This window comes from Chrysochloris asiatica, unplaced genomic scaffold, assembly GCF_000296735.1.
Source record: "Chrysochloris asiatica unplaced genomic scaffold, ChrAsi1.0 scaffold00125, whole genome shotgun sequence".
Lineage (NCBI taxonomy): Eukaryota > Metazoa > Chordata > Mammalia > Afrosoricida > Chrysochloridae > Chrysochloris > Chrysochloris asiatica.
This window is the reverse complement of record NW_006408643.1, coordinates 6,895,679-6,910,649: the sequence shown is the minus strand read 5'-3', so window position 1 is coordinate 6,910,649 and position 14,971 is coordinate 6,895,679. Positions and strand designations below refer to the sequence as shown.

The 14,971-nt window shown below is 46.7% G+C and overlaps 1 protein-coding gene across 1 annotated transcript in view; it reads left to right on the top strand.

Annotated features, from left to right (window-relative positions):
• The window catches only part of ZNF555 (zinc finger protein 555), a 19,705-nt gene extending 5,471 nt beyond the window's left edge, over positions 1 to 14,234 (top strand). Inside the window, exons 2-5 of the mRNA XM_006869053.1 lie at positions 993 to 1,119; positions 1,710 to 1,770; positions 3,295 to 4,138; positions 14,181 to 14,234. Of these exons, the coding sequence (XP_006869115.1) occupies positions 993 to 1,119; positions 1,710 to 1,770; positions 3,295 to 4,138; positions 14,181 to 14,234 (1,086 nt within the window). The remainder of the gene's footprint in view (positions 1 to 992; positions 1,120 to 1,709; positions 1,771 to 3,294; positions 4,139 to 14,180) is intronic.
• Positions 14,235 to 14,971: the final 737 nt, after the last annotated feature.

Below are 14,971 nucleotides of genomic sequence, written 5' to 3'. Positions count from 1 at the left end.
GTGAGAGAGAGAGAGAGAGATGTGAGAGAGAGAGAGATGTGAGAGAGAGAGAGATGTGTGAGAGAGAGATGTGTGAGAGAGAGATGTGAGAGAGAGAGAGATGTGTGAGAGAGAGATGTGTGAGAGAGAGATGTGAGAGAGAGAGAGATGTGTGTGTGTGAGAGAGAGATGCGTGTGTGAGAGAGAGAGAGAGAGAGATGTGTGTGTGTGAGAGAGAGAGAGATGTGTGTGTGAGAGAGATGTGTGTGTGTGTGAGAGAGAGAGAGAGATGTGTGTGTGAGAGAGAGAGATGTGTGTGTGTGTGTGAGAGAGAGAGAGATGTGTGTGAGAGAGAGAGAGATGTGAGAGAGAGAGAAAGAAAGAGAAAGCAAGACTGGGCATAGCATGGAGGATCCGGAGTTTAGGGAATTTGTGAGATCTACATTCTCCTATCTTTCCCTCTTGTCTGAACTCTGATTTTTCAGTAACACCCTGTTTCCATGAAATTGTACAAAGAGTAAGGGTAAGTACTGACCTTGTGTTAACTATTACACAAATAGGTTAGAATTAAAGATAGTTTCATTTACCTGGCTGTTCCTGTCCATTTCTGATGGTCTGACATTTTAAAGGTACTGTGGCTAACTGTCCCTTGTTGCAAATAAGGTTTCAGTCGGCCTCCTGGCCTCATCATTTGAGGCTTCAAAGCACTCCTGGCCCTCATGCTGAGTGATGTGGCCAGTAGTCAGGAAGCCCATGAAATCAATCATTTCTTCATGATTCATTGATGGTTCTAAACTGGAAAGAGTCATTTCAGTTGTATATAGTATTTCACTTATTTCTCTATTGCCGAAAATGTGGGGACATCTTCCGTGTGTTAGCAGAACTGTTTACCAACTTATGCCTGGAAACACCGAGTTTGAGATCTGGTGACTGAGTTTCGACTTTATGGGTTGGGTCCATCCCCCAGTTCTGTCTGCTTCATCCTTCCTGCATGTGTGGATCTTGTGTTGTAGGAGTCGATCGTCTTTAAGGACGTAGCTGTGGAGTTCTCTCTGGAGGAGTGGGCTTTGCTGGGTCCTACTCAGAGGCAGCTCTACAGAGACGTGATGCTGGAAACCTTCAGGAACTTGGCATCAGTAGGTAAGCAAAGCATTGCTTCTTCATTTAGTTATCTAGAAAGCAAGCATATTTGGCTCCTCAGGCCTGTTCCAGAACTTGTAGACAGAGGATTGTGCTGGCCCATGAGACAGACACACAGCTGCCACAGCCATGGGGGGTGGGGGAAGGCGGGGAACACGACCCTCCAGTGCTCTCCAGGTGGGGAGATGGTGAAGGAAAACTGCATTTGTCTTCCTGTATTGGATGAAAGACTTGAATTTCCTTACCGCCAAACATGTGGATCTAGCTTTCATAGGTCATTATGGGGCACAGAGAGCTTTGTTTGGGGAAAGCTGGAGGGGATGTTGTTGTGTGTAGTAAGTTGCTTTCCATTTTGACTCCATACGCCTGGGACTGATGAGGTCTCTAAATACCCGAGCTCCTCAACACACTTGGTTTCACAAACAGAAACCTTCTTCCCTGTCATATCTGTTTACTTTTGCTTTCAGAAGATGAGACCCCGTTTAACACCAGTGGGTTGGTTTGTCAACAGGCTCCACAGGAGGGAAAACTACCCAAGGAAGATAAGATACGAACATTTACAGGAATTAATGCTTGGTCCTCCATTTTAGGAAAAAGTTGTGACAGCTTCAGCATTGAAGATCACCGTAGAAACCGGGGGCTCCCTCTGAGGTAAGCGACACACAAGCGGAGACCCTTACTATGTCATGAAACTTTAACAATCTATGAATGAACAAGAAACCCAGATATGCCTTGTGGATAAATCTTTGTTTAGTGACAACTTTTCATTAAATGTGACGTAGACAGTGATTGTTTAATACAGAATTCTATTGAAAACCATGATCTAAAAAACTCCATCTCTACAAGAACCATTGATTTCATAAAGGCTGTGGTCTAGCTCTTTTAGAACATTCTGTTTATTCCATTTTTAAACAGGTCAGATAGGGTGACAATGTTGTTGTTAAGTGCCGTCAAGTTGGTACCGACTCATAGCGATCCTGTATAGAATTTTCGAGGAACAGCTGGTGGGTTTGAACTGTTGAACTGCTGACCCTTTGGTTTACAGTCCAGTGCTAATCCTACAGCACCACACCAGGAGTCCAGGATGAAAATAGGAAAGGTTTAATTTGTTTTTAAGGAACCCTGGTGTGCTGTCAGATAAGCATTTGACTGCTAGCCACAAGGTCGGCAGCACAAACCTACCAGCTGCTCTGTGGGAGAAAGATGAGGCGGTCTGCCCTGACAAACACATACTGTCTCCGAAATCCTGTGTAGGTCTGCTAGGAGTCAGAATTGGCTGTATTGCCGTGGTTTTCAAATTTGTGTTTAAGGAGACTTGGTGGCCCTGTGAGTTAGATGAGCTGCTAACTACAAGGTTGGTGGTTCAAGCCTAGCAGTGCTCCAGCACAGGAAGATGAGGCCGTCCGCTCCGATAACGACTTGGAAACCTTGGATAAAGTCTTGGAAACCCTGTGACTAGGAGTGCATTCCATGGCAGTGGTTTGATGTTTTAATTTGAACTTATTATGAAATTGGTTTAAATGGAATCCTAACTGTTGTTGTTAGGTGCCGTCCAGTCTGTTCTGACCCATAGCGATCCTGTATAGGGTTTTCAAGGAGTGGCTGGTGAGCTTGAACCGCTGACTTTGTGGTTCAAATCGACCTTGCAGTCTAGCGCATTAACCTACAGCGCCACACCAGGACTCAGAATCCTCATAGTTACTAACAAAAATGGATAAGTCACTGTCATATTAACATGCTTCTGTGTTTTAACAGAGATTGTATGGTTGAGAAACTCTGCAAAAGTAATGAAGGTAACCAGTGGGGAGAAACCCCGCATGAGATTTCAAATCTTAATCCGTACAAGAAAACCACAGCCCGAGTCAATCCATATGAACGCACTGAGTGTGGCAAAGTCTTCATGTACCCTTCATCATGTAAGAGGCGCATTGTAAGTCACACTGGACACAAACCATATCAGTGTCCAGAATGTGGGAAAGGCTTTGGTTTTCCATCAGAACTAAGACGACATGTGAGAATTCACGGTGGAGAGAGACCCTATGCATGTGAATTATGCTGGAAAACCTTCATTCATATCCGGTCTTATCGAAGGCATGAAAAGGTTCATAGTAAGGAGAAACTTTATGAATGTAAACAGTGTGGAAGTACCTTCAGTTTTCTGGACTCCTACCAAAGGCACGAAAGGACTCATAATAAAGAGAAATTCAATGAATGCAAGGAATGTGGCAAGGCCTTCAAGTGGCCCTCATCTTTAACAAGACACATGAGAACTCACAGTCGCGAGAAGCCCTATGAGTGCAAACAGTGTGGGAAAGCCTTCAAGTGGCCCATATCTTTGCAGACACATATGAGAACACACACTGAAGAAAAATCCTACAAATGTAAGCGATGTGGGAAAGCTTTCATTTGGCCCGTATCGTTACGTACCCACAGGAGATCACACTGTGGAGAGAAATCCCATGAGTGTAAACAGTGTGGGAAAGCCTTCAGTTGGCCCTTATATTTGCAAAGACACATGAGAGTGCACACTGTACAGAAACTTTATGAATGCAATCAGTGTGGGAAAACATTCCATTGGCAGTCTTCCTTACGGAATCATTTGAACACACACTCTGGAGCCAAACCCTACGAGTGTAAGGTTTGTGGGAAAGCCTTCAGGTGGTCTATATCGTTTCGCGAGCACATGAGAAAGCACTCAGGCAAGACATTCTATGAATGCAAGGAATGTGGGAAGTCATTCTCTTATCTCCAGTCCCTTCGAAGGCATGAAAGGACTCACAGCAAAGAGAAACTCTATGAATGCAGGCAGTGTGGGAAAGGCTTCAGTCAGCTCTTCTACCTTCGGAGGCACGTGCGAATGCACACTGGAGAGAAACCCTACGTGTGTAAGGAGTGTGGGAAAGCCTTCAGGAGCCCCTCTTCATTACCAGTGCACATGAGGACGCACACTGGAGAGAAGCCCTACGTCTGTCAGGAATGTGGGAAAGCTTTTAACTCGTCTTCTGCTTTAAAGTATCACGTGGGAACACACACTAGAGAGGAATATAATAAACGTCAGGTGGGAAAACATCCTGCAAAATAATTCATGTATCATGTTCTAGAAATTCACGCCACGATAAAAATCTTATGAAAATTATAAATGTGTTAATGCCTTTATTAGTACTTGAACTGATGAGTTGTGTATTTCTACTTATTATTTTTCATAAATAAAAAGGGAAAAAGAATTCGGTTAGTACTTGTATAACTGGAATACATAAATTTTGACCAAATATTCAAACCTCTTACCATCAAATTGATGCAGTGATGGAAAAGGTCAGAGAGGCACTGTCCCTTAGGGATTCCAAAGCTGTCCGTCTGTGGAAGCCGAGCGCCACAGCGTTCTTCGGTGAGTGGCAGCTGGTTCCAACCATTAGATTTTTGGTTAGCAGCCAGGCACTTTAAAAACAGCACCACTGGACTCCTCAGTATTTGAGGGCTGGGGAGTGTTTGTCATTAGTGTGGTAAAAGTTTTATCTTTCTAGTGTAATCGAGTCAGTTCCAATCCAAAGCAACTCTGTATAGGGTTTCCAAGGAGCAGCTGGTGAGCTTGAACCACCAACCTTGCAGTTCAAACTGATTTTGCAATCCAGCACATTAGCCCACAGCGCTACAAGTAGAATAATAGCTATGTGGTATTTGTTGAGATTTTTAAATAAATCTAGCGTGGAAGATTATGGACATCAGTTACATATTAAACTGAACCATGCTTTTTTTTTTTTTTTTTTTTTATTGTCGGTGATCCTACCCTGTTTCCCTTTATATCATATAGTAGAAATAGCAGAAGTATGTAGAGTCAGAACCAACTCGATGGTACAACAGTTCCCATCAGAAGACGTTTTATACGTAATAAACGTTCCCTAGAGCCACCGCTGTGCTCAGCTGACATTTCTTGGACTGTGTCTTAGTGTTTGAGTTCTCTAGTGCTGCTAAAAGCCGAAATGCCCCACGTGTCTGACTTTAACAAACACATTTCTTCTCTCTCAGTCTGGCAGTCCTTAGCTCTAGGGAAGGGCTGGGGGTCTGTCAGCCTTTGGGGAAGGTGTCTCTTCATCTTCTGGTGGTCTTCCTAACCCCGTGGTGTCTTGTCTTCTCCCATCTCTGCTAGTTTATATCTCAGAAGAGTTTGACTGAAGACACCCGGCCCAGATGGTCTCATCATCATAACAACCCATTCCCAACTGGGAGTCCAACCATGGGTCCAGCTGTTCCCAATTTGTTGTTGTCGTTAGGTGCCTTAGCGTCAGTACCGATGCATAGCAGCCTTACGCACAACAGAAGGAAATTCGTAGCAACCTTGTATAGAGTTTCCGAGGAGTAGCTGAAGGGTTTAACTGCCGACCTTGTGGTTAGTCCCGTGCTTAGCTTATAGTGCCTCACCAGGACTTCAAACACAGGTATAGGAGGAGTTAAAATATTTTTGAGGGACACAATTCGTAGCAGCTGGGTTCCTTGGGCATCTCAGATCTCGGGTGTTCTGCGTGAAGTATTAGGTGCAACTGGCGAACACCCCAAGAGAGTCACTGCTTGGGGAGTTTCCAACCTTATCTGCACCAGGACCCGGGGTGAAAGTATTTCCAGTTTCAAAGTTTTGGTCTCAAGCCCTGCTGTACACTTCTGGGAAACCTCTTTGGGGATCCACTCCCTCTCCTGGAAACTAACAGTGCCACGAGCTTTTGCAATGAGAAGAGACGTATTGAACATATGATTGGAATTTAATATACGAGGGAGCTTCAAAAAGTCCATGGAAAAATTCTATTATCTTTAAATCCAGTTTTCTAAGAATGAGGCCTCTTCCTTGTATAAGATCAGATTTTAATAAAACGTTCAGATACCGGCCAGGCGTCCAATACCGTTGTATATAACAGCTGCGTTGGGCAACTCCAGGGAGTCTCCACCTGGAAGTATGCATGCGCACTTCCTCGAGGTGGCCCTCTGGCTGCAGCGCTGCCCGCGTGTTCTCAAGTTGAGATGGTGATGCAGGGTAGGCCCCACTTCCAGTTGTCCTCTCTGAGATTCTGGTGACCCGTATAGGAAGATGTGGCAGCTCTGTAATGCCTTCACCGAGCTACATGGTGGTTCGGGAAAAGTAGCGCAAGGGTCCCAAGTCCCGCTTCCTGTCCGGTAGCTTATAAGGAGTCAAGGGAGGCTCTGGAGTTTCTCCCACCAGGCCGCCCCAAGGACCCTGGTTTGTGGGCCAGGTAGCCATATGCATCACGAGATGGTCGTGGGCACTGTTCAGTTCTCTGTAGTTCGAGTTTGTCAACAAGGGTTTGTCATTTCTCTGCTGTGTACCAGTAGACCCTGCTATAGATGCTGCAGTGAACAGATGACTGAAATTCTGACAAGAAACAAGTGGTAAAAGGAAAATATGCAACATCAGGGAGGTGGTGCATCCAGGCTGTGCTGGTGCTGAGCGCCTGGGTCCTGTGAGGGGGAGAGGCTCTTACTACCTTAGGGACCACTGTGGGGTGAGTGTGAATGGGTCTTGGTCAGTGGGTTCCTGCCTCCTCCAGTGACAAAGTCAGGTGATTTGTGTCTGCAGGGCCTCCTAGTCTGTCCACGTGTCCTGTGGGGGTCCCTCTATCCAGGCAGGAGTGTCTGTGTGTCTAACTGCAACGTTGTGGTATGTCTGTTTCCTAGTCTCTGTGTGATGAAGCTTAAAGGCACAGCAGCTCTAAGAGACTTCCCTGTGAGCCGTAGTTACTGTTTACCAGGTACTAGCTGGTTGTTTACCAGGTACTAGCTGGTTAGATGTTTACCAGGTACTAGCTGGTTAGTTGTTTACCAGGTACTAACTGGTTAGTTTATCAGGTACTAGTTGGTTAGTTGGTTTATCAGGTACTAGCTGGTTAGTTGTTTACCAGGTACTAGCTGGTTAGTTGCCTTCAAGTTGATTCTGTCTGTGAACCCTATGGGTTTCAGAATAGAAGTGTGTGTCATAAGGCTTTCTAGCTTGTGGCATTTTGGAAGCAGATGACCGGGCTTTTCTTCTGAGGTGCCTCTGGGAAGGGTCAAACTGACAACTTTTCAGTTAGCAGTTGAGTGCTTAACTATTTGCACCACCCAGGAACTGCCTAAAAGGCTCATAATTATTGTGTTTTTCTTTAAATACATGGAAAAACTTTGTCACAATTATTTTTAATAAGTTTGCAAGATACTGCAGTGAAAGAGAAGTGTGATCAAGTTATGAGCTTTTTAGGTTTATGGAGGAATAACAAACAACATGCAGACATATATAAGTGTGGTGCTGCTGATTTGCTGTGGAGTCAGTTCCGACTCATAGTGACCCTGCATAGGCTTTCCAAGGCTGTGAGTTGATGCGCAGAGTTGATGCGCCAGACTGCAGAGCCGTTTGAACTGTAAGGTCGGTGGTTCAAGCTCACTAGCTGCTCCTGAGAAACCCTATACAGGGTCCCTATGGGTCAGAATCGACTCAATGGCACTTAATAACAACAACAACAAGTCTTTATGGGAGTAGAAAATCTCATCTTTTCTCCCATGGAATGGCTGGTAGTTTCGAATTGCTGACCTTGAGGTTAGCAGCCCGACTTGTAACCACTATACTACCTGAGCAAATTATATAAAGTATACAACTTGCGAAGTTGTGACACATACCTAATAGATACCTACCAAGGACTGCATGCACTGTAGAGTAAACACTAGACTGCTAACAACCAGGTCGGCAATTCAAACCCACCAGCCGCTCGCGGAAAACCTTAATACAGCAGGAGTGGGGAACATCCGGCCTGTGGGCACATAAGGCCGCAAAATCATTGGTCTGGCTTTGCCAAAGCAACTGCAGGTAGGACTCGAAAGTCAGTAAATCTCGGAGCTTTTTTCATAGCAACATAAACTTTTATTAAGTGATGTTATAAATATCCAAATGGCCCTTGGCATAAAAAAGGTTCCCCGCCCGTGCTATAAGCACTGACGCAATGGTGGTGGTTGTTAAGTGCTGTGGAGTCGGTTCCAACCCCTAGAGCCTCTGTATAAGGTTCTGAGGAGCAGCGGGTGAGCTTGAACCGCCGACCTTGTGGTTCAAACCGACTTTGTAGTCCAGTGCATTAACCCACAGCGCCATACTTAACAACAACCAAGGACAGCAGCTTATTTGGGGAATAAAAATGTTTTTGTTTTGTAAAATGCAAATGTCCCCATATTTCTAAATCAAAGTGATGCTTGATGTAGGATTATGGCCCACCTCACCTGTGTGACAGGGAGGGGCCCATCAGTCAAATATCCTGGTTATCTACAGTGCAGAAAATACTCCCCTAAAAGTGCATGGCTTCAGACAGTTTCTATTTTCCCCACGAGTCTGTCTCTGGGCAAGGCTGAGAAAGAACAACTTTCTTTTCTCTTTCATTCATAAGCAGCTTCTGCCATTCCGTGATTTCTTTATATTCTTTCCAGCGTGGCTGCTTTATAGTGTGTGGAATTCTTATCATTGTCCCAGGGATCCCCCAAATGCCACCCGACAGAGAACTTGGCAGGAGCAGGGTCTTATCTCCTGGCCTTGGAGCTGCCAGAGCATCAGTCCCCCTAAGCCATAGAACAAGGTTCTATGGCCAGTTCATGGTGAAGAGAGACACCACTTTCTGATGGAGAGAGTTGTCCAAATCTTTGTTATGTCTTTGAAGACGACCATAGCAGGCACAGTGGAATCTTCCACTTACAGATGTTGTGAGATGCAGCCATTTGGCTATTCTGTGTCAACACAGGCATGAACAGAAACATTCTGCTTTACACATTTAAGTGGAATTACATTTGGTTTATAAAACCTTTGCACATTCTAAATTCTCAAGGATAAACGCCAAATCCTCATCAGCTGCTAACCCCCTGCCATCCTCTAGTAGCTTTTCATGTCTGTGTCCCTGTCTACTTCCAGAACCCCAGCTCCTGTGACCCTGCTCAGCTCAACATTTCCAATCTCAGCAAAATCTCTTCCTCCAGCATCATTACCACATGTACATTTCCACTGAGCTGGGACCCCATGTCTTCCCCTTTATCGAGTCTCATTCAGAGTCATCCTTCAAACGGCAGCTTCCGCTTCAGTTGATCAGAAAGATCGTCCTGACTTGTCTCATCAAAGCTGTTGTTGTTGTGTGCCGTGGAGTCGGTTCCGACTCATAGGGACCCTGTACAGGGTTTCCGAGGCTGTAATTCTTTACGGGAGCAGAAAGCCTCATCTTTCTCCCGCCAAGCAGCTGGTAGTTTTGAACTGCTGACCCTGCGGTTTGCAGCCCGATTCGTAACCACTACGCTGTTACTCCCCATCAATGTTGTCAAGAGCCTTTGTAAATAGGCAAGGCGGTGGGATCTGGCCTCCTCAAAGGTCATCATCGGACCAGCCGTAGGTTGGTTTCTATGAGGTGGATGGAGGTCAACAATGCCTCCTGTTTCTAACCTGTTTCCATTTCGGACACCTGCCACCTCCCCCAGCACTCTCTGCGTCTCTGCTGGATTTGATCGTTTGTCACAGTATCCACGCAGGAATCCCAGGCAATGATCATGATTACAGGGTTTATTAGCTAACAGGTTAGCCATTTAGGATCCAGAATGGCTCAGGGAACAAGAGCTTCTTGGCCACGCCAATAGGCAGGCCTCCTGGGAACAAGTCAGCTTCTTGGCCACGCCCATAGGTAGGCCTCCTGGGAACAAGCCAGCTTCTTGGCCACGCCCATTGGCAGGCCTTCCTGGCTCTACTCTCAGCCTGCCTCTTGGTTTCCAGTCTACCTGGAATTATCAGTGCATGTTGATTGCATGTTTGATCAATTTCAGACTGAAGAAGTTGGTAGAATTCAATTTCATTACCACAGGCTTTAGTACTTGGTGTGTAAATTTGAATTAATAGTGGTATTAACTGGTATTCCTTCTTGTTTTTGTTAAGTGCTGTCGAGTCAGTTCCGACTCATAGCCACCCTGTACAGGATTTCCACGGAGCGGCTGGTGGATCTGAACTGCAGACCTTGGGGCTCAAACTGACCTTGCGGTCAAGTACATGTATGGATATTAGCCTATTGGTCAGGACTGTACTTAAAGAACTTGAAATGTTCTTTCAGACATTGAATGCAATACCATTCCTCTTGAATCTGGCATTCCTGGCTTAGTAAACCATATGATTGTCTGATTCCAAAGGGCCAGCATCCATCCGTTTCAGCTTACTAATGCCTAGGATATTGATCTTTATGTGTTCCGCTTCATTTCTGACAGCTTCCCATTTTCCTAGATTCATACTTCATACATTCCATGTTCTGATTATTAATGGATGTTTGTAACTGTTTCCGCTCACTTTGAGTAGATGGAGGTCCCAAAGCCTTCAGTCCATTCACAGCATCATGGCCAACTCTGCTTTGACGAGGCATTTCTCCCCAAGTTGTTCTGGAGGGTCTTCCAATTTGAGGGGCTCATCTTCCAGCACTTTTTTTTTTTGACAATAATCTGCTGCATTCGTCATGTTTTCATTTTCTGGCACGCTATCTGACAATATACCGCTGTCACACGTTCTCAGTGGCTAACCATTCAGAAGTGGTCTGCCTCTTCTTCCTAGTAGTCTGTCTTAGTCTGGAAGCTCAGCTGAAATCTGTCCACCATGGATGACCTTGCTGATATTTAAAATACTGGTGGCACAGCTTCCAGAATCTCAGCAACACGCGAGTCACCACAGTACGACAAACTGACAGACGTGTGGTGGAAGAAAGTGGATAATACCAACTGAAGCAACTCCTGTATACTATAGTTGTTTGTTTCAGTAACTTCTTGGTTTTGCCCATTCCCCTCCCTGACCACTTTCTGGGTGACCCCTGGTGGTAGGGTTACTTCCTGTTTTGACGCCATTTTTTCCTTTCCTTGACACTAACAGTTGTGGGTTTGGACCAGATCTGGGTTGGTTCAATACTAAAATCTGCTCCTACATTTCCTCCTGCCATTGCAGCTGCAACGTTGTAGCAACCAAGGAATTGTGTGTCTCCCCTTTATGACTGCTCCCACTTCTCATGAGTAACTTTTGCCCTGTGTAATTGATGGCAAAATAACAGCTGCATCTTTCTATGGGAGTTATTTATCCCAAGCAGAAAGAAAAGGGTTACTTGTCTGAAGTTGATTCTGACTCATCGGGACCCTACCCTAGCACAGGGTAGCATAGCCCACTAGTATGTCTGAGGCTAGTATCTTTTTGGGAGCAGACTGCACGTCTTTCTCCTGTGGATCAGCAGTGGGTTCGAACCGCTGACCTTTTAGTTAGCAGCTGAGCACTTTGACCACGGCACCACCAGGGCTCTTAAAGGTTTCCCATTCTCCCGTTTATCTCCTTTATACCCAAACCCCATATTCCAATGAGTCTGGAAAAATGCAGAGAATCCCACCAACCTGACACCAACTTGGGGGGGAAGGGAGAGAGCAGGGACTGACATGGTGGAGGCATCTGACCTCCTCTGACTTCACAAGGTGGGAAGAGAGAACGACCATCCGAATTAGCCCAAGGCTCACTCGGAAGAGGCAGAGGTCAGACATTCCTTTCTCCAGCCTTTTCACTATTTCAGATACCAGCTATCTCTCCCCCGGCACTCTACTTCTCTGCAATGGCTGCAAAAAACACAGAGATGCTACATTGTGGGGTTTACTAGGCAAGAGACAGGGTACAGTTCCTTTGGATACAGTTGTCTTTAGTCAGGTTACAGTAGATACAGTTCTTCAGCCAGGGTATAGTTCTTTTCAGTTAGGATAACTCCTCACAGCCTTGCCACATGCATGGATGGCTCTCCCTGGCTCTCAATCTCTCTGCCCCTTGGGACTCTCAGGCTGTCCCAGCCTCTGTCCTTCTCAGGCAAGTGTTTGTTGTGTTGTTGTGAAGTGCCGTCGAGTCAGTTCTGACCCATAGCAACCCTGTATAGGGTTTCTGAGGAGCAGCTGGTGAGCTTGAACCACCGACCTTGAAGTTCAAACAGGTTTGCAGTGTGGCGCATTAACCCAAGTTCTTTATCTCTACAAATAAGTGCCCCCCACTCCACCAAAGGTGCTCAGCTCTGTAGTTCCGTGGGTTGGCAAGCCTAGAGCCCCCAAATGCTTGGATGCACTCCACCCACCAGCAAGCCTACTGCCTGAGAGTGCTCAGCTTTCTTGCTCTGTGGACCAGGAAGCCCAGTGTATGGCCTCTAGTCAGTCTCCTGGTTCTGCTACCTCTGCTGGTACCAGTTCTTTGCCAATGCTTCTTGCTGCCTCTCGCCATCTCTGTCTCCTAGGTCTAGGAGGTTCTTAGCACAGAGACCCCAGGTCCCAAGTACTCACCCCATTTCTAGCTCTTCTCTCTTGGTGACAAACAGGCTCCTATTTCCCACCACTGGAAGGATTCCTTTTAAGTCTATTTAGATGGCAAAACTGTTAAGGTTCCAGACACCTTATTTGCTTCTTTCCCACCCAAGCATTGTGTTCTTGTTGTTAAGTAAGTGCCATTGAGTCGATTCCAACCCAAAGTGACCCTGTATAGGGTTTCCGAGGAGCGGCTGGTGAGCTTGAACCGCTGACCTTGCAGATCAAACCGACTTTGCAGTCCAGTGCATTAACTCACAGTGCCACACCAGGACTCTAATCATTGTGTTGTTGTTGTTGTTAAGTGCTGTCGAGTTGATTCCGACCCATAGCGACCCTGTCTAGAGTTTCCTGGTGAGCTTGAACTGCCGACCTTGCAGTTCAAATGGTTTGCAGTCTGGCGCATTAGCCCACAGCGCCACACCAGGACTCCTATCATTGTGTAGGAGCCACAAACCTTTGGCTAGAAGAGCCACGTTAGGTCATTGATAACACTGCGACCTGGTAGCTTTTCTTTGTAGCATTTGTACTATTAACCAGTTCCTGTGAGGCAAATCCCACTCATGGTGACCCCATCTGTGTCAAAATACAACTGTGCTCCATAGAGGTCTCATTAGCTGATTTTCTTGAAGCAGATCACCAAGCCTTTCTTCTGACGCACCTCTGGTTCTAGTCAAACCTCCAGCCTTTTGGTTAGCATCAAGTGCATCAACTGTTTTCACCACTCAGGGATTCCTTATTTCAGTTCATGTGTATGTATATCTTTTGTTAAATGCCTATCTCCCTCATTAGACTATAAGCATATAGTCTCTGGTTCACAAATACAAAGAGAACATTTAATTCAGTTCCTGAAACACAACAATCCTTAAGTTAAAAGAAGGAATGAAGGAATGAGTAGACCGAATACTCAATTAGCATGCAAATGGTACTGAAGAAGGAGGGACCAGTCACTGGAGAAGGTAAATTGGAGGGTCAGAGGAAAAGAGGAAGACCCCCAGCGAGATGGGTTGGCCAAGTGGCAGCATCAATGGACTGAAGCTTAACAACGATTGTGAGGCTGGCGCAGCACTGGGCAGTGTTTCCGTTCTGCTGTATAAAAGGTCAGTATGACTAGGAACCAACTGGATAGAACCTCGCAACAACAAAAACAATCTGTGCATTACTCTTACTTTTAATGTCAAGTCATGGTTTCATTGCAGAAATGTAAAAAACTGAAGATTCATTTATATAACCACCTATAGTGAGAACATTCTTTTAACCAATACATTGCAGAATTGAGTTAGTGACTGAAGGGTCGGTCCATTGAACCCTATTGGTTGGGGAAGACCTTCTTCAGACTTTTCTTCTGGATATTCAGAAATCCAGTAAATGCCCAATAGTAGTCGGCAGTGTGAGTCCCGGTGGGGCAACGGTTAGGCGCGGAGGTGCTAACAGCAAGGGTGAGGCTCGAAATGCACCCAGCGGCGGTTCTGCGGAAGAAAGACCTGGTGAGTTGCTTCCAATAATGAAAGCCGAGAGATAAAGCTCTATGGAACGTTTCGCTCTGTCCTTACAGGGTCTCTTAGAAATCGGAACTGACTCGATGGCCAGGTGTATGGTGTTTTAGGTGGTATAAACCGTGGTGTATGCATCCTAAAAAAACTGTGGTATGGCATACTTAGAAAATGAAAACAGAACTCTGACCTCCCAAAAGTTTTGTCAGACCCCGGGTACACCAGACCCTCCAGTCTCCGCCCGGCCTGGGAGCCCCTCCTGCTCTGGACGAGGAGTAGGCACCCTAGGCACCGAATCTGGTGTTCCCTGGGCATACCTGGGCCTCCACATCCAGGAACGAGACGCCGCAGGTCGCCCAGAGTCAGAATCGCGCGTGTTAAATGCGGACGTCTCGGGAGCGACGATGGGAAGAAACCCGGAGAACTCAATGGAGCCTCACGTCACTCAGTTTGTCCAATCAGAAGCGCCAAGGAAACTATCCAATCAAGGGAGACGGAGACAGGACCACGTTTCCCCACACCCGCTGATACGTCATTGCTCCGCGCGGTCGCGGCGCGAACGTTTAGTGCTTGTGCCGCTGGTGTACTGGGTCCGGTCCCCGCGGAAAGACGCCGGGAGGTGTCCAGAGGCTGGGAGATGGTGAGCATGGGACAGGGTCTCCCGAGACGCAGGCGAGGGGAGGGCCTGATTCGAATTAGCTGCAATCAGTCGTACGCGCGGCCTCAGGTCCCTACCCTCCACTCCAGAGTCCCTGAAGCAGAGTCCTCGCACAGGCGGCGTGGCCCTTAGTCCCTCTGGCTCGCTGACTGGGGCGCACCTGCCGCCGGTACTCTGGGCGTTCTATCCCCCGGGAGCCCCGCGTGTCGTGGGTGTAGGGTCCGACTCGGTCTGCAGAGTCCGGGCTGGGAGGACCTCTGACGCCCCTCTGCAGCGCCTGGTGGGGTGATTTCTGCAAGACGGGCAGTGGTGTCCCAGGGAACCCGGTTTCCTTGGAAACTTCCTGACCCTGTTCCCC